At 32.2% G+C, this 23,068-nt stretch overlaps 2 protein-coding genes across 7 annotated transcripts in view; one reads left to right on the top strand and one right to left on the bottom strand.

The window, feature by feature from the left end:
- Nucleotides 1-4,379, top strand: part of LOC127717915 (erbin-like) — an 80,808-nt gene extending 76,429 nt beyond the window's left edge. For all 6 annotated transcript variants that reach the window (XM_052223802.1, XM_052223793.1, XM_052223815.1 and 3 more), the window contains one exon: nucleotides 983-4,379. In XM_052223802.1, coding sequence (XP_052079762.1) covers nucleotides 983-1,084 — 102 coding nt within the window. In that variant the 3' untranslated portion in view covers nucleotides 1,085-4,379. The remainder of the gene's footprint in view (nucleotides 1-982) is intronic.
- Nucleotides 4,380-20,623: 16,244 nt separating this feature from the next.
- Nucleotides 20,624-22,634, bottom strand: LOC127717982 (uncharacterized). Its single transcript, XM_052223859.1, has one exon. It carries the CDS (start codon nucleotides 22,433-22,435, stop codon nucleotides 20,717-20,719), a length of 1,719 nt encoding a protein of 572 aa, XP_052079819.1. The 5' UTR covers nucleotides 22,436-22,634; the 3' UTR covers nucleotides 20,624-20,716.
- Nucleotides 22,635-23,068: the final 434 nt, after the last annotated feature.

Raw genomic sequence — 23,068 nt, 5'->3', positions numbered from 1 at the left:
TTGTTGGACTTACAATCATTTATATTTAATATATATACGGTACTAATATTTAAAAAAAAAAAATGTCAATTTTGTGTATATTGCTAAAATATTTCATTGCTGTGCATGTTTTATGTGATTATTATTTTTTGTATTTTATATAATAATTCAAAATGAATTCAGTAAATAAAAACATTTAAAGGTACATACAAACTTGGTAATTTGAACATGATATTAATTTCAGTGTGCACAGCACCTGTTTCTGGATTAACCTTTTTTGGGTATGCTTATGGACAAAAGTTTTGAAAGCCAAAATCATAAAAAGTTTAAGGACACCAGAAGCAATATAAGACTAAACAGACCTATCCTAAGTTCTCTATACTTTTTATTTGATATACAGTATCTACTGAAAAAGGATTCATATGTTGTTATTTTGAATTACAGCAGTAGAAAATTCAAATTTTAAGTAGTCAAACGTTTTCAGTTTGATATCCTTGCTTACGTGTAATGAAGGTTAATTGTTTTAAATTATGATAAAGATTACAAATAGATTGTTTATCAAACTTATTATATAGCAGAGAACTATAATTAAGAAAATGGTCAATATTTATGAATAAGCACCTATTCTTCAAAGAAATAAATTGTCAGGTGTTGAAATTATATTATCATGTATTCAAGAAGACTTACTTTCCATTCTACTGGATTGATACACACTGTAAATTCAGAAATTATTGCAAGGTTTTCATTAGCGCAGATAATCTGACTGGATGAGTATTGCAATAATAAAAACTTGCATCCTGTTATCTTGTACATATATCTGTGTGCAGCTTTTCCTGAAATAGCAATAATTTATCTAAAATTTTGGTTGATCATGTCCAAATCGCAATAATCTGATACTAAATGCTTGCAATAAAGACAATAATAGTGAAAAAGAACAATGATCGGAACTTTGTTTTATCAAAAGTAAAATTTTAAAATATTGATTTTTGTTTATCTTTTCCAGGTGAATGGGCAAGATTTTAACAATGTTAATCATGAAGATGCTGTGAACGTGATGAAGAACAGTAAAACTGTCTCACTTTACGTGGAAAGAGAGTTTCTATGACAACCGTTACCAAGAGAGTGTTTTAACAACCATTCCGAAGAGAGTTTTTGGGATTATAGACTCAGTCATTGAAGACAGAGAGTTTCCTAAAGGACAGTATTTGTACTATACAAGGAGAGAGTTATTATGAAGAAAACACCATTCTTAGTATTTTTAGACTAGAGAAAGCAGTCGGTCAGTGTTGTTAAATCAACAGTATTAAGACTGAAGTTGAAGTGTTTCAGAGATTGACAAAAGATGCTATCAGATCACCTGTGGTGACAGGGCAAGGAACTATATGGCCAGTCTAGGAACTAGAGTTTTTTATAGGGTGTAGTAATAGGTCGAATAGATCTTGTTTTAACACTTACAGTTGGCAGCATAATTATATTTTCTTTGTCTACCAATCTTATTATTCGATTTTTACAGTTGTTTTGTTGATCACTCATAACAAAAATATATTTTATGATATCAGATGGTATAATGTAGGTTTATATAGGTGGATGTTTTTTTGTTATGTCAAGTTTTAAGGAATTTATTCCATAGAATAAAATTTAAAGAATGAAAATTTTCTTAATTATTTGAAAATTGGTTTATTTTATCAAATAAAAGTGAAGAAAAACTCTTACTTATTAATAAATGAACAAAGGGAAATTTTATTTACTTCAATAAATAAAAGATACTAGTTGCTAATAAATAATTAGTTCAGTGGAATTTTATGAATCAAAATTCTTTGGGAATAAGGAGGATTACAATCTTATTTTTACTATTTTAACAGGTTCAGAAAAACAAGCAACACACTTAGTTCACCGCTGCAATTTGCTTTTTCTTGATGCACAAGAAAAAGGAAAATTAGAAAAAAAATCCTGTGCTATTTTTTATACTTTACCTAAAAATAAATTCAACAACAAAACTATAATGATCGGACATTTTTGATACTAGTTGAACTTAGGAATGATGTTTTTTATTTTCTCTGTGCATTAAACTATTGAATCTCTGCTAATATGAGGCCGTCCAAAATACAAATAGGTTGTTTTAAAAGATGTTATGATTGTGGTATATTATGCATAATATATTTTTGTAAAATTTTATTGTTGTGGTTTCTTTTTATCAGAGTAAGAGTAGAATTGTTTGGCAAATTTTGTAAAATTTGAATTTTACAATATTATACATTTGAACTATAGAAACTAATAATTCATTATTTTGGTCTCTTCAACAAGCCTTTTGTTAGCCAATATAATTCAGTGTTTTCATAATCTAGTGTATATGGGTAATATTTTCAAAGAGTATACCAAAACATTGTGATTTGTCAAAAATGTCTGAAACTATGAATTAAAAAAAAAAATGGCAAAAGTTTTTCTTTTTGTGTTCTGGCATATGTAAGGTTATTGTACCTTTAATCTTTTAGCATCTGAATTAAATGAATTCTTTTTAATAACTAAATATTTAATTTCACAAAAACAAATTATGAAATTTCTTCTCAGAAAAACATTCATATTTCATAAAGCTCATTTGTAATTATGCCCCATTTATGGGCATAATGTTTTTCGGTCTGTACGTCTGTTTGTGCGTCCGTCCGTCCATTCATCTGTTCATCAGTCTGTCTCTATTCAGGTTAAAGTTTTTGGTCAAGGAAGTTTTTAATGAAGTTGAAGTCCAATCAACTTGAAACTTAGTACACATGTTCCCTTTGATATGATCTTTCCAATTTTAATGCCAAATTATAGTTTTGATCTAATTTCACAGTCCACTGAACATAGAAAATGATTGTACGAGTGGGGCATCCGTGTACTATGGACACATTCTTGTTTTAAACATGTTTCCATACAACTTTATTTATCATTATGACCATGGTGGCATAAAACAAATTTTATATTTTCTGAAACAAATTTATGGTAATTATTTATTTATTAAATGACAATGGCTACATTTACATCATATTCAGGATGTTTGCCGCGTAGTTTTTCAACTTTTCCTTGTTATTTTGTACTTTCTCTCTGGCTTGTTCATAGGTCAGGATATGCAGGTTTAATGCATATCCTATAAACTTACTTGGTAAATAACCCAAATATTTCTCAGTATGTTAAGAAAATTACATCTCAAATACTAAAATATTATTTCATATCATGTATATTTGTTCATGCACTTTAAACTTCATTTATTTCCATATACTTTATAGGAAAAATCCTGAGAAGTATTTTAATGTATTTTTCATGTTCTTTTGAAAAAAACATTATTTATAATTAACTAATGATCTGCAGCAATAAACTTTAAAGTTGATTTCAATTTTCAAAAAGATATATTTTAAAAATTAGTTGTGAAAATGTTTTTATATATTTACATATTTTTAATCCAGCTTTCATAAACTATTGTACAGGTATACATTCCAGTTGATTTGATAGTGAGACTGCTGTATTTTTATGCATTTAATTCATTTTCTACTTGCCAATCTACCTGATTAATAAAATATATGCATTTTAATGTCATAAATAATTTGTATTTATACATTTTCAATTTTATAGGGATTTGAAATCTTTAACATTATCTTTTCTTTTGATCTTTGTTGTTTTTATCTATTTTGCGTTGAAATTTTGTGAAATTGCTGGCAATAATTTTAAGACCAAACGTTTTATCTTCTTACAATTTTTATGTGAATTTATAATCTACCAAAAAAGTTACAATGAAATCCTAACTTTATAGTAGTTTTTTTAAATTATTTAATTTTTTTTATTACAGTGTGTTTTGTTTTTTTATATGCTAATTTATATATCATTCCCAAAAAATTGTTAGGAAAATGGATTGAATTTTAACTTCCAAGTTTCTATTAAATTGATAGAAATGAAGAAGCTGCCCATTTTAAATCAGTGATTTTTATCGGCTTTGCATGATAGACGGTTCAGTTTATTTCCTTTTTTAATGAAATATATATTTAGTTAATGTATATGTTAATGGGAATTTTTTTCCAAATTCATTTTTTAATACCCTCAAAGTTTTTAAAAATACATTTTGTTCAGTTTTCTAATGTATTATAAATTTGAAAAACAGAATAGTTATCCTCTGCATGTGTTTATAAATTTTTTTTTTAAATTTCTAACATCAAATTAAGAACGTTCTCCAAAAAAAATGTTGTCTTCATTTTAATCCATGTTTTTGTTTTGCTAATTTAATTATTTTGTTTTGTAACTAATTTATTGTTGTAAAAAATATTGTTAAAAATTTTGCATTTGTCATTCATTTGTAAATCCATTATTTCATTGATCAAAATACGGCAAATGAAATTGTTATGTAAATTGAGAATAAAAAACTTGAAGACATAGTCTTGCTTTCTTTTAAAAGTTGCTTAAAACATGAATTAGAAATTTAGAAATAGCTCATTTATGAAAAAAAAGGTAACAAAATCTTCATATATTTAAGTGACTGCATTTATGAAAAAAAAAAAAAATATGAAAAATGAACCTTTTGGCAATAATAAGTTCATGCAAGGTAACCAAGATGGATGTCTTACCAAATAATTACCATAAATTGTTGAAAGCCAAGCATGTTGTTGCCTTTTACAGTTTAATTTTTCCAGTCCACTCATAGTTGAGAAAACATTAAATGGAAGAATAGACCAGACCTGATGCCCCTTAAGAAGACTAGAATCAAACAACAATAAACTAGAATATTTTGTGAACTACACTATTTATAGCTCACATGAACAGCTGACCAGAAGGTGATATAAAAGTCTGGAAGCGAAATTTCAGCAGAAAATTGCTCACCACTAGTAATTAAGAATCTCCTGTAATCACCAGAAGATATGTCACACTGAAATGACTTGTCTGCTTTTATTCCTACATGTATACATCAGTTAAATGTTGGATGTATTTGAGATCATGGTCTTACTACATTAATATTGAATTAAAATCAAGAATTGTCTCTAGAAGTAATGTCCAAATGGAATGATTTTTACAAGGATGATCTTGTGTTTATCCGAAGTAATGCTATGGCATGGAATTTATGGACTACTTTTTGGATTTTCTAAAACACATTTACGAAAAAACCTTACGCTTGCACAAACTTATCGCAAGGTTTCCCAGTGTCTTATTAGCTATTAAGTCAGGATTACTACCAAATGATTGTACATCTCGTAGAGGTTAAATTAAATAGTATGAATTGTTGTGAAAATAGCCCAGATAAGTATATTTGAAAACGGAATTCATCATGGGTAAATTTTCATGTCATCAAATATCACTTAATATCAGGGACTTGGGGTAGTTACATTACACACTAGTAACGATAAACTTTTATATTGAAACCTAATATTCATAGGCACTTGTCTCTGAAAAAAAAATTCCTATAAACCTTAATATTAAGGTATACATGTATAGGATTTTTTTTCAGAGACAAGTGCCTGTGCTAACATTATACATAACATAAATTTTTGTCTCTCCTTGACGGATTCAAAATACGAGACTAAGGTATGCTGTTAGCTGCATCAACGATGCATTAGTTTGTGATTAGGTCAGTTTATTGAAAACAACTAGTGGTAGGTCAATGATAGTTGATATGCAGTTGTATTAACATTTGCACATCTTATTTCTATGGAGACTATTTGACACCGCCCCTTCAGTCATGGTCTATTTACTTTGAAACTTTTGCTTTCTTACTTTAACATGTATTAGTTTGTGATTAGGTGTTAAAGGGGAACCACTAGTGGTAGGTCAATGATATTTGGTATGCAGTTGTATTGACATTTGAACATCTCATTTCCATGAAGACTATTTGACTCGGCCCCCTCAGTCATGGTCTATTGACTTTGAAACTTTTGCTTTCTTAACAGGTATTAGTTTGTGATTAGGTCAGTTTTAGGGGAACCACTAATGATAGGTCAATGATATTTGGTATGCAGATGCATCAGCATCGGCACATCTCATTTCCATGGAGGTCATTTGGCTCTGCCCATTCATTCTACACTTTTGGACCACTAAAAGAAAAAAACTTGATTTATGTAATTCTGTATTTGATTTAGGAACACTAAAATTATCTCATGTTGAAAGGCGAGTATTGTATGATTGTTTACCATTTGTAGGCACCATTAGATTATGATAAATATTTTGGTGCCAATTCATGTTTTGATTTATCATTGACAATGACTTGTGGTAAAGTATTCTCTTAGTAACAGGAATAATTCCAGATTCCAAAAATAGTTCACTACTCGGATGGTTAATGAATATGCTTGTTTAAAATAAGGCAAAATAGCCCCTTAGGTGCTATTTTACCAGCTCTGGCAAAATAGACTCCTTAGTATTTTGCCGATTTATGTAGAGTTTTGCTATTTTACCAGTCTTCATTCAGATTTTCAGTATATTAATTAGGAATAGAAAGGAATATAGAAACATACACTTTAATAAAACATCTCTAAAAATATGTCTTCTTTAAAAATTGTAAAGCAAAGAATGCATATTAAAATTCATATTCTTATTATTGAGCCTGCGACTTCTGTCGCAGAAAACCAGACATAGGTATAGTGATCCGGCATCTGCGCCATTAACAAATTACTTATAAGCTTAATATTTCATACTTTCTATATATATGCTTTATATTATGAAGGTTCTGTCTTTCATATGTCCAATGTCCTTGACCTCGTTTTCATGGTTCAGTGACTTCTAGAAAAAAAGTTAAGATTTTTTGTAATGTTAATTTCTCTCTTATTATTAGTAAAAGGATAACTATAAATGGTATATGCGTACCTTGCAAGGTCCTCATGCCTGTCAGACATTTTCACTTGACCTCGACCTCATTTCATGGATCAGCGAAAAAGGTTAAGTTTTTGTGGTCAAGTCCATATCTCAGATACTATAAGCAATAGGTCTAATGTATTTGGTGTACGAAATGATTGTAAGGTGTACCTGTCCAACTGGCAGGTGTCATCTGACCTTGACCTAATTTTCATGGTTCAGTGGTTAAAGTTAAGTTTTTGTGTTTTGGTCTGTTTTTGTTATACTGTATGCAATAGGTCAACTATATTTGTTGTATGGAAATATTTCACGATGTACATGTCAGTATGGCAGGTTTTATTAGAGCTTGACCTCATTTTCACGGTTCATTGCTCAATATTATGGTTTTGTGTTTTAGTCTGTTTTTCTTAAGCTATAAGCAAATAGATCAACTATAATTGGTGTATGGAATTATTGTAAGAATTATATGTATCTCTGGCAGGTATCATCTGACCTTGACCTAATTTTCATGGTTCATTTGTCAATGTTAAGTTTTTCTAGTTAAGTTTGTTTCTTAGATACTAGCAATAGGTCAACTATCTTTGATCCATAGAATTATTGTAAGGTGTACATGTCTGTCTTGCAGGGTTCATCTGACCTTCACCTCATTTTAAATATATGAAATTTTTATGGTTTGGTCAGTTTCTTGTATACTATAAGCAATAGGTCTACTATATTCGGTGTATGGAATGATTGTAAGGTATGCATATATTATATTTAGGACTATCAACATAAAATCAATGGTCAGTAAAGCAGGCGAGACATTTCAGCGCGTGTACTCTTGTTAAAAATTGTAATAAAAATATCCCATAAGTTTTGAAATTAAAAGAAAATTCAACAAACTCAAAATGCTTTACAAGTGTTACAAGTACTGACTACTATTCTTTCTACAGTTAAAGATGGGCTTCAAAAATATTGTGATGAGATATATTCTACCAGTGGTGTTAACCAGATGTGGATTCTCAAAAATTCGAAAGATCTACTGCTTAATCTTCGATCGCAATCTTTGCAATTTTGCAGCAACATAAAGACTTGATTTTTCTACGCTTTACACTACTATTCCCCATGCTCAGTTGAAAGATCGACATCACCATCTCATTAAACAGAGCTTTTTCTATAAAAATGGGAATCGTAGATACAAATTTCTTGTTTTGGGTTACAATAATTCAGATTTTGTGAAGAACCACACTGAATCTACCAGAAAACATACTGAAGATGATATTATCAAAATGCTGGACTTTTTGATCGACAATATATTTGTTGAGTTTGGAGGATTTATATTTCAACAGACAGTCGGTATTCCAATGGGTACTAATTGTGCATCCCTACTGGCCGATTTGTTTTTTGTACTCGTATGAAGCAGAATTCATTCAGAACCTTCTAATAGACAAAAAGAAAAAGCACCTTGCGAAATTCTTTCATTTTACTTTCCGATATATTGATGATGTCCTATCATTGAATAACCCATATTTCAGCCAATACTTACATCTCATATATCCCAGTAAACTTGAAATAAAGGATACTACTGATACTAGAAGGACTGCTTCATACCTTGATCTTTTCCTCAATATTGACACACATGGACGACTTCACACGAAAATCTGTGATAAACGGGACGATTTCAACTTCCCAATTATCAATTTCCCATTTCTCAGCAGTAACATACCCTCTGCCCCTTCGTATGGTGTTTACATATCTCAGTTGATACGTTATGCTCGTGCATGTTCACACTATACGGACTTCATATACAGGAGTGTGCTCCTAACGCAGAAACTGCTCCAACAAAGTTATGAGGAGGACAGATTAAAAATGACACTCCGTAAATTTTACGGACACCATTACGAATTGGTCGATCCATACGATTTGTCTTTGTCCAAACTAACTAAGGACATTTTTACCACGTGTTAGATTGTGATTTGCCATTACGTCGTCTGATCTTTTAATTACCGAACGTGACTTATTCCCGATTGTGACTGTTTTGCTGAGTGTGAATTCGCATTGCTATAAGACGTGTCACGGTACTTTTCTATCCAAAATTCATGTATTTAGTTTTGATGTTTAAAACTTATATTTGTTATTCTCATCGGATTTTGTCAAATGTCTTATCGTTTGTAGTTGTAAATCTTATTTTTTTCTGTTGTATTCGTGTGTTATGGTAAAGATAATTAATCACCCAGTTCATTAATTAAATTTTAGTTTGGGTCAACCAAATTTATACGATATATTTGGTTTACAGTTTGATTTAGAAGAAACACCGACATAGCTAGATAATACAATTAATTATCTATTAATGATCTCTAATTACTACTACATTTTATATTAATTTGTATTGTAATTTTCATAGTTTTTAATAAATGTTATATGAGTATTATAAACCAAATCTTGAATTATATCCTAATTCTATCCTATTTTGGGGAAATTTCAGAAATTCAAATGTGACGTCACTTTTTTTGCGTTGATCTCTTTGGCTAACTCGGCTGTGATTTTATGTGCTGGTTTAAGTTGTTTTATATTTAAAAATAAAAATGTATCCGTTTTTATTCTGTAGTTAGTCACCACTTCGGTGTTATCATGTATATCTATTATATAGTCATTTTTATAAATGTACTGTTTGCAAAAGTATGAATTATTCTAAATACTAAGGATTTTCTTATCCCAGACATATAACCTTAGCCGTATTTGGCACAACTTTTTGGAACTTTTGGTCCTCAATGCTCTTCAACTTTGTACTTGTTTTGGCTTTCGTACCTTTCTGATCTAAGCGTCACTGGTTAGTCTTGTGTGGACGAAACGCGCGTCGTGCGTATTAAATTTTAAACCTGGTACCTTTTGTTAGCTATTATTCGTATGTTTCTCTGTCCTATATGTTTTCCCATTTATTTCCATTGTAGTCCTGTCATGTAATGTTGTTATTTTAATGTTATATTTAACATTGCCATAAAAGCGGGAGTTTTGGCTAGCCACAAAACCAGGTTCAACCCACCATTTTTTTCTTAAAATGTCCTGTACCAAGTCAGGAAAATGGCCATTGTTATATTATAGTTCGTTTCTGTGTGTGTTACATTTTAATGTTGTGTTTCTGTTGTGTCGTAGTTCTCCTTTTATATTTGATGTGTTTCCCTCAGGTTTAGTTTGTAACCCGGATTTGTTTTTTTCTCAATCGATTTATGAATTTCGAACAGCGGTATACTACTGTTGCCTTTATTTACAAAACCAGTGCCTTGCTTTTTGTGCATATTTTAGTTAGCACAGAAAGATGCTGCCATTGCAGACATGAACTGCACATAACATTTCTGCGTCTACATTTCTTTTGCAAAAATGCAGATAACGTCACGGTACCCAAATTGCACCGAGTATCTAAATTGCACCTAGTTTAGTAAAAGTAGCAGAGGAAATCTTACATGTTTTCTTAGAGACGAAACAATTTGTATTTTTATTATTTGACATTATGCACGTCTTTCAACATAGGTAAATATATTTAAATATGAACAAAACGTTCACAGTATACATCAACAGATGAAGTATAACTGCAAAAGGTAAAATATACAGAAACGTCGCCATGCGACGTCCACCAAAAGGTCATCTTTTAAAAATGAGCAAATAAAGTATGTTACAAGCCTCCATTTCTTAAGAAATGAATAGTAAGCATAGATTAATGTCCAATTGTTCTAAATATTTGAAGAAATAAAACAAATTATCCGTAATTCGATTTTTAAGGCTGCGAATTTAAGCATGGATGCAATTTGGGTACTCCTTATTTCAGAATCATGGACCGTTTGGAGGTATATTCAAACCCATTTTTTTATGATTCAGTATAGATTCAAATTTAAAATGGTGAAACCATATAGTGAATAATGATACATCTACAAAATAAACACAGAATGGGAACTTTTGTCTGGATCATAAATAAACGTAGGTGAAAAATCTGTCAAAACAGATGCAATTTGGGTACCTTCACGTTATATACATTACATTAACTTTATAATAAATACTGTCAATATATTGCCATGCAACGTCTGTACAATAATAGCTTTATTATATTCACTAGTTTGTCTGTACATGAACTTGAAACCATTTCAGTGCGGGGTATTAACGTGTTCCTCTCTATCACCAGACTGTCACCAACCGCTGACTGCACTTTTCCCACAAACCATTCTAGGGAAATCAAGTCGGTCTCTTAGACGGTTATTTATCAAACGGAATGCACTTTGGTCTTCGTGCACGCCTTTCAATTCTTTGCCAGTTTGTGTACTTCCCTTAATTTGATCTCTCGCGTTTTTTTTTTTTCATTGTAGGTGATAAAACTTAACTCAAGACCAATTCTGCATGCAGAGTTCAATATATCATTTTGAAGTTGATTGTCATCTCTCTTCGATTCGATTTCACCAGCTCCTCATATGAGTCGAAATTAGCGTTTAGTTCAAGTTCGAGTTTTGCTGACAACAAAGTGTTGTCTTCCATTTTCGAACGGCAATGCTCAACATAAATTAACATATTTAATGCTACATGTCACGTTATTTCATGAGTGAAGTTTGCCAATAGTGAATAAACCACACAACGAAGGCAAATCTAGGACTAAAAGGTTACGGACATCCAGCCATACATGCCATTTGTGCATAAATAATTTCGATGTTAAAAAGGCTTATTTCTTATAGTCTAAATAATCTGCAATAGGACAGGCAAAATAGCAAAACTCTATTTAAATCGTTATTTTGTCACAGCCGGCAAAATAGCCAATGCCTTAAGATAATTGTAGCTGCTCTTTTCGCAATTTTAGTAAACTGTCAATTACATGTAAAAACTTATTACAATTTCCCCATACTGAAAAACAGTAATCCAAATGTGGAAGAATATAAGCATTGTAAAATAAAATTCGTGCATTATGATTTAAGTATTTCTTGAATTTTTTTAGAAATGCTAATGAAGAATTAATTTTGTTGATAACATAATTAATTAGATCATATACCAAGACAGCATTGCGTCAACAAAATACCAAGGACTTTTTCACAGTGACGTAAGTACTCGTTGTAACAATTGATAGTACTTGAAAGTAATACTATCCAGTCAGGTTATGTTCAAGTTGTTAATCATTATCCAATTAGATCAAAGAAACGAGATGATTGACAGAAGTGGGAAGTAATTGACAAATGCGAAATCGAGAAAACACGAAAACTAGAAAAAGTGAAAACGCGAAAACGAGCAGTGAAACTATTTCGAGCTTTTTGCGTTTTCGCATTTTCGACTTTGCGTTTTCGCATTTTCAACTTTGCGTTTTCGTCCTAGCTTTATAATATGAAAGGCGAAAACGCGATTAAGCGAAATGGCATTTACCAACAACCACAGGAGATTCACTTGTTTGTCGAGTTGCGAGTTACGAAGGTCGAGTTGCGAGTAACGAAGGTCGAGTTGCGAGTTACTAAAGTCGAATTGCTAGTTGCGAAATTAGATTTGCGTGAAAATGGGGAAAACTATTTTAATTTTTTGGTGTACCTCTTTAACATTTTTGAATGATGATTGCTTATAGAATTGTATACAGTATTGTTGATTCTTTTTGTTGTTTGGACTTCATCTGTGTCTCGTGTAAAAAAATGAATGGATTTATTACTTATTAGTAAAGGTTATCTTACCAATGTTGTAATAAGATCTTTGAATATAGTTTACATTGGCACTAATTTCGATTTTGTCATCAGCAAATTAAAACATAACTAAATTTGTATTCTTTTCAAACGGGATGTATAAAGACACACCCACGTTCATTTTGATCTATAGAGGTTAACTCCTAACTATCCTACTGCCTGTCGATACATTTATTTTTGGCATTGCACAAGTCATGTCTTCTCTGACTGTCCATCATGTTAAAATACTCAATCCCTGGGGTGTGTTTTAGTTGATTTTAGTCTCTGATGCATGATTTTTTATTATTAATTGTTTTTGGCTTTTAACTAGCTGTCATGCAGTAACTGCGAGTACTCTCAAATCGTACTTTCTTGTTTATTTGACGTTGATACTAATTGTAATGTTTTTTTGTTATTTAATGTTTACTTATTCAGGGTTATATCTGGTCTATATACCAGCTTTGATAAGTGTTTGGTATTACTATAAATTTTCACTTCTTCGTACTATGAACATCAAAATTATTTATTTTGTAAAAATATTTCCTTACTTCATTTGAACTGTACACGTATACCTAACAACAAAATTATTTTCATTTACCTCTGTTTAAAGAAATTGCAAATGGCTGATATTTTTGTTCTAGCATATTGTTTTTCTTAAATTGTTTAACATTTCACAGCGGTATAACATGTTACTTTAATTATTCTTCCCTTAGTTTATTTATTTTGTATTTACATTGCACCATAGATCAAGTTTATTTGTTCAGTGTATGTTCACTGGTGTTAGTATGTCTTTTGATTGAGTTAAGCCACTTCAGTTGATATTTTATAGCGTGTCTTTCTATGTTGTGATGTTACACTATTCTTTCAGATAAGGATGAAGGTTTGGTACCATTAAAACGTTTAAACCCGCTGCAATTGTTTGCACCTGTCCTAAGTCAGGAATCTGATGTTCAGTAGTTGTCGTTTGTTGATGCGGTTCATAAGTGTTTCTCGTTTTTATATAGATTAGACCGTTGGTTTTCCCGTTTGAATGGTTTTACACTAGTAATTTTTGGGGCTCTTTATAGCTTGCTGTTTGGTGTGAGCCAAGGCTCCGTGTTGAAGACCGTACTTTGACCTATAATGGTTTACTTTTATGAATTTTGACTTGGATGGAGAGTTGTCTCATTGGCACTCATACCACATCTTCTTATATCTAATTACTTGCATAACCACTACGCAAAGTATGGTTATTTTCTGAAGAAACAGATGGCCTTTTGAAATACAGCGGACGGCTTGTAGTTTAATTATTATTAAATTTCATAGCAAGCACCGTCATATTAAACGTAAAGGGAGATAGCAACTAATTTATAGTACATATATGTAAAAGACCCCTTCTGCAGATTTCGTTAAGAGTGGGCTCTTCGGGGCAGCTGCAGAGGCAATATTTGTTAGGGACCCCAACATTTATTCTTTGGCATTGACACTCAAAATTGTGGACGTTTAAGTTATATATGTCTACATTGGCTAGAGGTGAAGGGGGGAAGGTTGAGCGCTCATAAAACCTGTTTAACCCCGCCGCATTTTTGCGTCTGTCCTAATTCTTGTTGTACATTTTTTAATTTTGGTTCATCTATATGTTTCGGAGCATAGAATGGCGTCCATTTTCTTGATATAGTGTACATTGTGTTTCGGGGCCTGCTCGGGGCTGCCTCTGGGTGTAGCTGTCAAAGATACTTTTGTAAAAAAGACAAAAGACGCAGTTTTGGAATATGTAACTTCTTTCTAAAAACGGGTTAATCATACCCAAATACTTTCTTCTATACATGTAGCTGTCAAAGATACTTTTGTAAAAGAGACAAAAGACGCAGTTTTGGAATATGTAACTTGTTGTCCCCGCAGATAAAGCCCCAAACAACATCGTTTTTGTGTGTAAATATCATTACATAAACTGCTTGATAAATGAATAAGGTATTGACAATTCACTTGGAAACTCAACATATACCCTCACGACACTTACCAAAGAGGAAATCCTGGATAATCATAGGTCTGTTCTATGTTCCTTTGGAATTTCAACCAAAGATGAAGAACTGGATCTTCCATCACTGTATTGGATACCTAAACTACATAAGTGTCCTTACAAACAACGGTATATTGCTGGGTCTTCCAAGTGCTCCACGAAACTTCTTTCTAAATTATTAACATATATTTTATCAGCAATCAAAGCCGGGCTCCAAAGTTATTGTGAAACTGCCTATTCTAGAGGTGGCGTGAATCAGATGTGGATACTAAAAAACTCCAAAGATCTTTTAGAGTACACACAATCTAAGACTCTCTCATCTTGCAATAGTATTAAAACATTTGACTTTTCTACACTTTACACAAGTATTCCCCATTCCAAACTAAAGACAAATTGAAAGAGTTGGTATTACTTTGTTTCATTAAAAGAGAATGGCGAATAGCTTGTCTTGGGGAGGGATAAATCCTACTAAGTAAAGAATCACTCTGATTCAAACAAAAAATTCTCTAAAACTGACATTATCAAGATGCTTGATTTCTTGATTGACAACATATTTGTTACGTTTTGAGGACGTGTTTTTCAACAGACTGTCGGAGTTCCAACTGTGCCCCTCTTCTTGCCAACTTGTTTCTTTATTATTATGAGGCTGACTTCATACAGGAACTTCTTAGGAAGAAAGATAAGAAGCTAGCAATATCCTTTAACTTTACGTTGGTCCGCTATTTAGATGATATTCTCTCACTAAATAATACAAAATTTGGTGAATATGTTGAACGAATCTATCCCATCGAACTAGAGATAAAGAATACTACAGATACAGTTAAGTCTGCCTCATATCTTGACTTACATCTAGAAATTGACAATGAGGGTCGGTTGAAAACAAAACTTTACGGCAAAAGAGATGATTTCAGCTTCCCAATTGTGAACTTTCCATTTCTATGTAGCAACATTCCAGCAGCGACTGCATACGGAGTATATATCTCCCAATTGATACGATATTCCCGGGCTTGTATTTCCTATCATGATTTCCTTGATAGAGGATTGCTGCTCACAAGGAAGCTATTAAACCAAGAGTTCCAAAAGGTGAAGTTGAAATCATCTCTTCGTAAATTTTACGGACACCATCACGAGTTGGTTGACTGTTATTGAATAACCGTTTCACAGATGATATCGGATATGTTCCTTATGTCGTAACTACAATACCCTTCCCTTTTCACGAATGTGACCTACCGAATTGGACTATTTACCGGATTTGTAATAACATAAGCAACACGACGGGTGCCACATGTGGAGCAGGAACTGCTTACCCTTCCGGAGCACCTGAGATCACCTCAGTTTTTGGTGGGGTTCGTGTTGCTTAGTCTTTAGTTTTCTATGCTGTGTCATCCGTACTATTATTTGTCTGTACTATTATTTGTCTGTTTGTATTTTTATTTTTGGCCATGGCGTTGTCAGTTTGTTTTCGATCTATGAGTTTGACTGTCCCTCTGGTATCTTTCGTCCCTCTTTTTTCTCTCTAACAAAACGGGTTAATCAAACAAAAATGTACAATACCCAGCTGATATCTGAAACTACAACATTTGTATCCAGGCTGCATGCAGATAAAAAAGTAAACTTGTGATAGACAAGGCTTCCATGCTCATACCATAAAAACACACGCCATAACATTCCTTAAAACGGTTACTTTATTTTTTTTAACAACGGTAAAGCTTATTGTAGAACAACGTCTTTCCAAATTAAAAAAAATCCATATTTTGATCTCCTATGCAAGGAAGTTACCATAATGATATAGAAAGACATCTACAGCATGCTTATTTTGCGTTGTAGTATTCAGATATACATACATTGAACAACCCGATTATTAACTATTTGGTATATATATGCACTCTCCGCTTGGAGTTGAATCACAAAGTTAACAAGGTTCAAAATTATTTAATTTATCACATAATACTCATAGCATATCACATTTCTGACTAATTCATGAGATGTTATCCTAAGTTAAATGTGCAATTGTGCCTATATCACCCTAAACCTTTGCGAAAGACGAAGAGTTAGCACTTGGTATGCTAATGAATATCCTTTATTCAAGCGTCACTTATGAGTCTTGTGAAGACGAAAAGCGCGTCTGGCGTAGAAAATATTATAAGCCTGGTACCTTTGATAAATATTTACTTTAGGCCTAACACAGTGCAATATTCTGTGAGATGTCGATAATTTGCAAGTATATTTCATTTGTCTACATGATTTATTTTCTTATGCTTGATTTGTTCAGTACGTTATACATTTTGTCTTATATCTACAGTATATCCTGTTTTATTTTAGAAAATGAACAACGTCGCTCTCATGAAAGAAATTTAAGCGTGCGTGACTTTGCAACATATAGACTCTTATAAATAAGTATCACATAACTCTTTCAAATCCTGCAATCAAAATACCGGGACCCTTCCTCATGCAGTTTATAACTAAGTTCGGGTACATGTATGCTTTGTTTATTAAATGCGAAGTAAACCTGAAAATCCTGTTTTAAAAATCGGACGACACGACCGTTTATATATATATATACTTCTTAAGAAATTAGAGAAACATTAGATTTTTGTAACTCGCAACTCGACCATCGTAACTCGCAACTCGACTTTCGTAACTCGCAACTCCACCTTCGTAACTCGCAACTCGATTTTTGTAACTCGTAACTCGACTTTTGTAACTCGCAACTTGACTTTTGTAACTCGCAATTCGGCCTTTTCAACTCGAAACTTGCAACTCAACAATAAGAAACCCTCCCACCAGAGTAACCTGAAAAATAGGGAAGTGATCTCTATCTTTACTGCCGCCATCAATAAAAACTGACCGCCACGAAATAACACAATATTATTAGTGCTGAAAGTGGCGTTAAACATCAATCAATCAATCTATTTTTGCTGTGAATTTAAAACAAAACTCTTGTTAAGTCCCCATGGGTGACTGGGGAATAGAAATATGGTATTTTAGGCCTTCTTCCGACTGGAAGTAAAACCCTTGCCAAAGTGGGGCGCTCGTTAGGCTGTGAAGGATGAACAAGTACACAGCCACGTCCGGTATGAATTGGGACGTCAAATCCGATGCATTGTATAGAAAGAGTACCACGCTTTCTGCACATTTAGTTGATTGCAACAAGTCTTTGAGGGGTCTGTAGGTGGCCTTGTGCAAGGCAATATTTCTGTCCCTATCTTATATACCCTTATTTTCCAGTGGCAGCCCAGATTGCCTCTATTACAGGACTTACCTATTGTATTTATTATTAGTTTGTTCTTGTTCCAAACATGCATGGACTATTTGGCACTGGAAGTTAAGCAACAAACAATCAATCAATCAACTCTGGTTAAGTTAATGCAAAAACATACAACATAACTCTCATTTTAAATTCTGATATAGGACAAAAACGGTAATTTACAAAAAGTGAAGCGAGGGTGAGTATGCCGTGTGTGTGGTTGTTCTATTTTACCTCCTGTTAGATAAAGCTAAAAATTTCTAATATCTCTTTAGCTTGCATGAATTATTTCTTAAATAACCGCTAGAAAAAATGTGTTTATTTTTTAAATTATCAACCCCAACATTTGCCATGTTTTATTTACATTTTTTTCTCGTAAGCTACCGTTAAATCCACAGTTGATATTTCGTAACCAAGGAGCCGCCATGTTGACTTGCTGAAATCAGTAAATGTGCGAATAATGCAATAGAATACAAAATAAAACAACATCTACCTCAAAACTCCATTTTAATTCAATATTATCCAAATTTGGAGGGTTCACGTAACGGAAAAAAACTTTCAGCTTTAGCGTTTTTATTATGACGTCATGTAACGTGACGGTACCCAAATTGCACCTATTTTGACAGTTTTTTCACCTACGTTTATTTATGATCCAGACAAAAGTTTCTATTCTGTGTTTATTTTGTAAATGTCATTATTTACTCTATGGTTCCACCAATTTGATTTTGAATCCATATTGAATCATAGAAAAATGGGTTTGAACCGACCTCCAAACGATCCATGATTCTGTAATGAGAAGTACCTAAATTGCATCCATGCTTAAATTCACATCCTTAAAAAATCGAATAATAGATGTTTTGTTTTATTTCTTCAAATATTTAGAACAATTTGACCTTAGTCCATGCTTACTATTCATTTTTTAAGAAATGAATGCTTGTAACATATTTAATTTGCTCATTTTTAAAAGATGACTTTTTGTGAACGTAGCATGGCGACGTTTTCGTAGATTTACGTTTTCCGGAGAGTGCTTCGTCGGTTGATATATGCTGTGAACGTTTGGTGTCTATCTAAATATATTTACCTTTGTTGAAAGATGTGTATAATGTCAAATCATAAAAATACATATTATTTAGTCTCAAGGAAAACTTGTAAGATTTCCGCAGCGATTTTTGTTGAATAGATGCAATTTGGGTACTGCGACATTACCTTCATGTGCTACTTTTAGAGATAAATGGGGTCAATATTTTAGACATTTACTGGAAATTTCGGTTTCTTGGACATTTTTATCCTTTAGAAAGACATACTAAACATTTTTGTTTGAAACAGATAAACGCAACCGGATTTTTTAAAGCATCGTGAATATCTTTTCTACATAAGTGTGTTTTGAATTTGTGTAATAATTCTTTGGAAATTATTCATTTTGATCACATTATGATGATTTTAGTCAACGAACGGCATTTCTTGCTGTATATTTTTCTAATATAAAAAAAAAATCGTCGGTGATTTGTTCATAAAAATTGGCACAAATATTCTTCAAACATAATCAACCCAAATGTCATTTTTTAAAAAAGAGGGGTCAATGCACTCGTTTTCAAGTTAAATCAGTCTGAATGATAAAAATTCAGTCGAAAATGCATCTTTTCCCGATATATCACAGTTTGACGTCTTAAATAAGACATAAGACTAAAGCCCGCACATGGGGTATGTTAGTACAACATTTTAACAAACAATAAAAGTGTGAACATATTTACATTAAAACAACATTGTAAACAAAGGTGCAATAATAGTATATATAATGAATACTGATATGTGACAGGAAGTACAAATTATAGTAACACGATTAAGCACATGTAATAAAAGGTTTTAATAACACTTTTGCAAAATTTTGTTAATTATTCCAGTTAGTGTAAATAAATCTGATGTATTCATCAGTTCTTTAAAATTTAGAACATTTGGGTTATTACATATATGTAAAGGTAATATGAAATATTTAGCTCTTACATTGTTGAAAAATTTGAATAAGTAATGAAAAATAACATTTTCCGTTAGCAACGTCATTACCTCCCATGTAACTGTATCGTAAGACTGGTACCCGGCCGTTATTGACAAGCTTGACAATTTGTATATTCCGAAGGCATACTGAATATTTTACGGAGGGGACCAACCTACAAGCCATTCATGCACAAAAAGCATTAATGGAATGTCACAGAATTTCATTTTATTTTGATTTTGTACATTTTTCCGAGCTCTAATCCATTAATTCTTTTTGATAAGCATTTTTTCAATTGCAATTTTTAACACAGCGAAATCGGCATAGTGTTTGCACAAAGGTTACGATACATGAAGATTTTGTGGGAGGTATATTGTAACAGCCATTATTATTTACATCTCCGAGTAATAGATATATCGAAAATTTTATCAAGGTGTTGTTTACAAAGCGAAAGAAGCACGTCATATTATAATGGTATACAGAAACTCCTAAAAATGACAATAACAATTCATCAATTTTGTGTGCCTGAAGCATTTTTGGGGATTTACCTTCATCAAGAACGCTTAAACACAAACACATGAGAGCCAAGGATGTATAAGACCTAAACATGTGAAGAGCTATATAACCAAATTGGACCTAAAATAGCTAAATTCATCTAATGAATCCCTGAGGAAAACAGAACCTCAGTTTCTTAATAATTTAATAAACAAAAATATCCACTATTCTATAGATAAAAGGAGCAATAGATTATATGTCAATGAAACAGCAACCCTAACACAAAAAAAATCAAAATCAAAGGCAACTAGAGGTCAACATATGGTTTCAACAACATACAAGTGAATGTACTGACTTGCCCCAGGCATGTCTAGGAAGAAGACTGTGATCAAACAGTCTTTCAAATATCTGGGTTATTTTTAGTTGTTTAATTAAGGAATTGAAAAATCACACAATGATTAATGAATTTGAAAAACTGTTTAATTTTGTAAATACATAACTAGAAGGATGATCTGAATACAGACTAGATCAGGCTAGGGAAGTGAACAAAATCATAATTCAGAAACTTGAACAGTATATATTTTGGCCTCATCAGGTTGACCTTGGTATGTATTACAACCTATGTACAATGTACCTCTATTGTCAATGTCTACAGAGTTTGGAAAATGGATACCTAACTGATCCTTAGTGTTCAGGTAATGAATGCACTGTCCTGCAGTGTTGAGGATATGAATCATGTGTTTATGCCTATTTGTAATTATAATATTGTCTGAATTTGTAGCCACTAAATCTTTAGGTTTCAAAGTTTGTTTCTGGTTTATATCTGGATTGCCGATGTATATCCATCTCACTCCATTGATTTTATCTAGTGCTACTATCCTACCACTCCCTTCATCATTGAGGATATCAATCACATATATGTTACTGTCATTGTCTGTAGTTATTCTATAAGGAAGGGTAAAGATAGGTTTCCCTTTGGTGTCGATGTGGTACACTTTTTCTTTATTTCCATCCATATCCATCATGATGACTTGTCTTGGACCACTGACGTGGTACGGTTTTGTTTGGTCTTCTCTTGCACCCACCAATATTTTATTATCACTTGTTACATGGACACCACGAGTTGTTAAAGGATTTACACTGTACTGTGTTGATTCCACTTTCATGGTTCTATAGGAAAGAATTTTAAGGTTAGATTCCCTTGTAGAAAGGAGTATGTCACCTGATGGCAGTAATGCCATGTTATATATATCTATTTTAAAAGTGTGTATCTTATGGAATGATTCATTTGTCAGTTTTACTTGTTGTAGTTTTTGGTTTATAGAATGACTTATCCATGTTGATGCATCTCCACAGCAGAGTAAGTTTTCAACAAGTGGAAACACTGTTTTATAGTGGTTTATCACTTTTAATTCAAATTGTTTTTGGTCATCATCATTTTCAACTAATGACCCGAGATAGAAATCCTCAACTTCTTGTTTTCCTGGTACAAATTTTGGTAACTTTTTAAAAGTAGTTTTAACATATTCAATGCTTTGATTTCTTGAAGTTTTCTCCTCTGAATGTATGCTGAACATTTGGTTAGCATTATTGGAATTTAAAGCATGGCTTAAATTCTTCTTTCTAAAGTCTAAATCTTTGTCAATCTTCTGTGATTTATTTTCTGCATCATTCACAGTTTTCATCAAAACTTCCTTTCTCTGATGGAGTTCTTTCAAAAGTTTATTGGTACGCTTTTCAACTTCATCCTTTAAATCTTTTCCTCGGCTGAGAATATTCTGCACTTCCAAATCATATTTAATATTTTCGGAAGATTTACAATTTCCCAGTTCAGATAATACTTTCATATTTTGCATTATTTTCTGGTCAATCTCAGAATTGAAAGTTTTGACAGTTTTTATGGTAAGTTCATATCCTTTAGCTAATTCAATCATCTTGTGTTTATCATGTATGTTTGTAATACACAACGGGCAGACAACTCGTTCACAAGATTGACAAAATAAGCAACAGTTTTGTCCTGCATGAATTCCACATGGAATGTTACTAAAATCTAGTTTATCCTTAGTTTGTTGCTGATGAGAAGCAATGTCCGCAATGTCTATGATGGTATGCTGGTCAGTAGATTTAACTTTTTTATGAAGTGTCTGACATTTTGTACACAAGAGAAAGTTACACAGTAAACATTTCCATTTGATCTCACTAGATTCCTCACACATCTGGCAGAACATCGGAACTTGTCCCCTCTGAAGAGATTTTGATAACGCCATCATGTAGATGTAAGTTTTTTAACGCTCATTTTGCCTTTAATTTTGTTCACATTACAAACAAGGAAATTTTATATCACATGATTATTTAAATATGTTTTTTTTTCTCACGGTACAATGATACTATTTGATCTGTTATATCTTATAATGAATAATTGCTATCGATAAAACAACTGCCCATATGATATATTATACTTACAGGGAACAACGTATTAAAATTTGATGACTTTTTGTGTTAATAGGATATTACTACTCAGAGATGTCCTTGTGTTTATCCAATACTTAAACTGTCTTCCTGATGTTAAATTTTCTCGTATCTAAACACTTTCAGAAAAAAGATGTTTGTAAAGTTCATATTAGGAAGAAAAAACTGTTTTCAATTGATCAGACTGATTCAGCTTACCGTACATAGGAATATTTTCGTGTGTGCCTATTTTATTCTATGTTTGCTCAATTTTACGGCAAAATTAATCCTAAAGAAACATCTCACTGTCCTTTTAAATGCAAATGTACAGGACTGTGAAACATAGACTAAAGTGCGTATGATCTAACAGACAACATTTTAGTAAGGAACAGACCTCCTTCACTTGATTCAAAATTTAGAATTAAAGTGCATAAATTCCCTCATTTGTTAAAGAA

This window comes from Mytilus californianus, unplaced genomic scaffold (assembly GCF_021869535.1).
Source record: "Mytilus californianus isolate M0D057914Y unplaced genomic scaffold, xbMytCali1.0.p SCAF_1, whole genome shotgun sequence".
In the NCBI taxonomy this organism is placed as follows: Eukaryota; Metazoa; Mollusca; class Bivalvia; order Mytilida; family Mytilidae; genus Mytilus; species Mytilus californianus.
The sequence above is the reverse complement of the archived record's forward strand: the minus strand, read 5'-3'. Positions and strand labels throughout refer to the sequence as shown.

Bases quoted from the DNA above. Each gene is read 5' to 3' on its own strand.
- LOC127717982 (XM_052223859.1), bottom strand. From the start codon at position 22,435: ATGATGGCGTTATCAAAATCTCTTCAGAGGGGACAAGTTCCGATGTTC.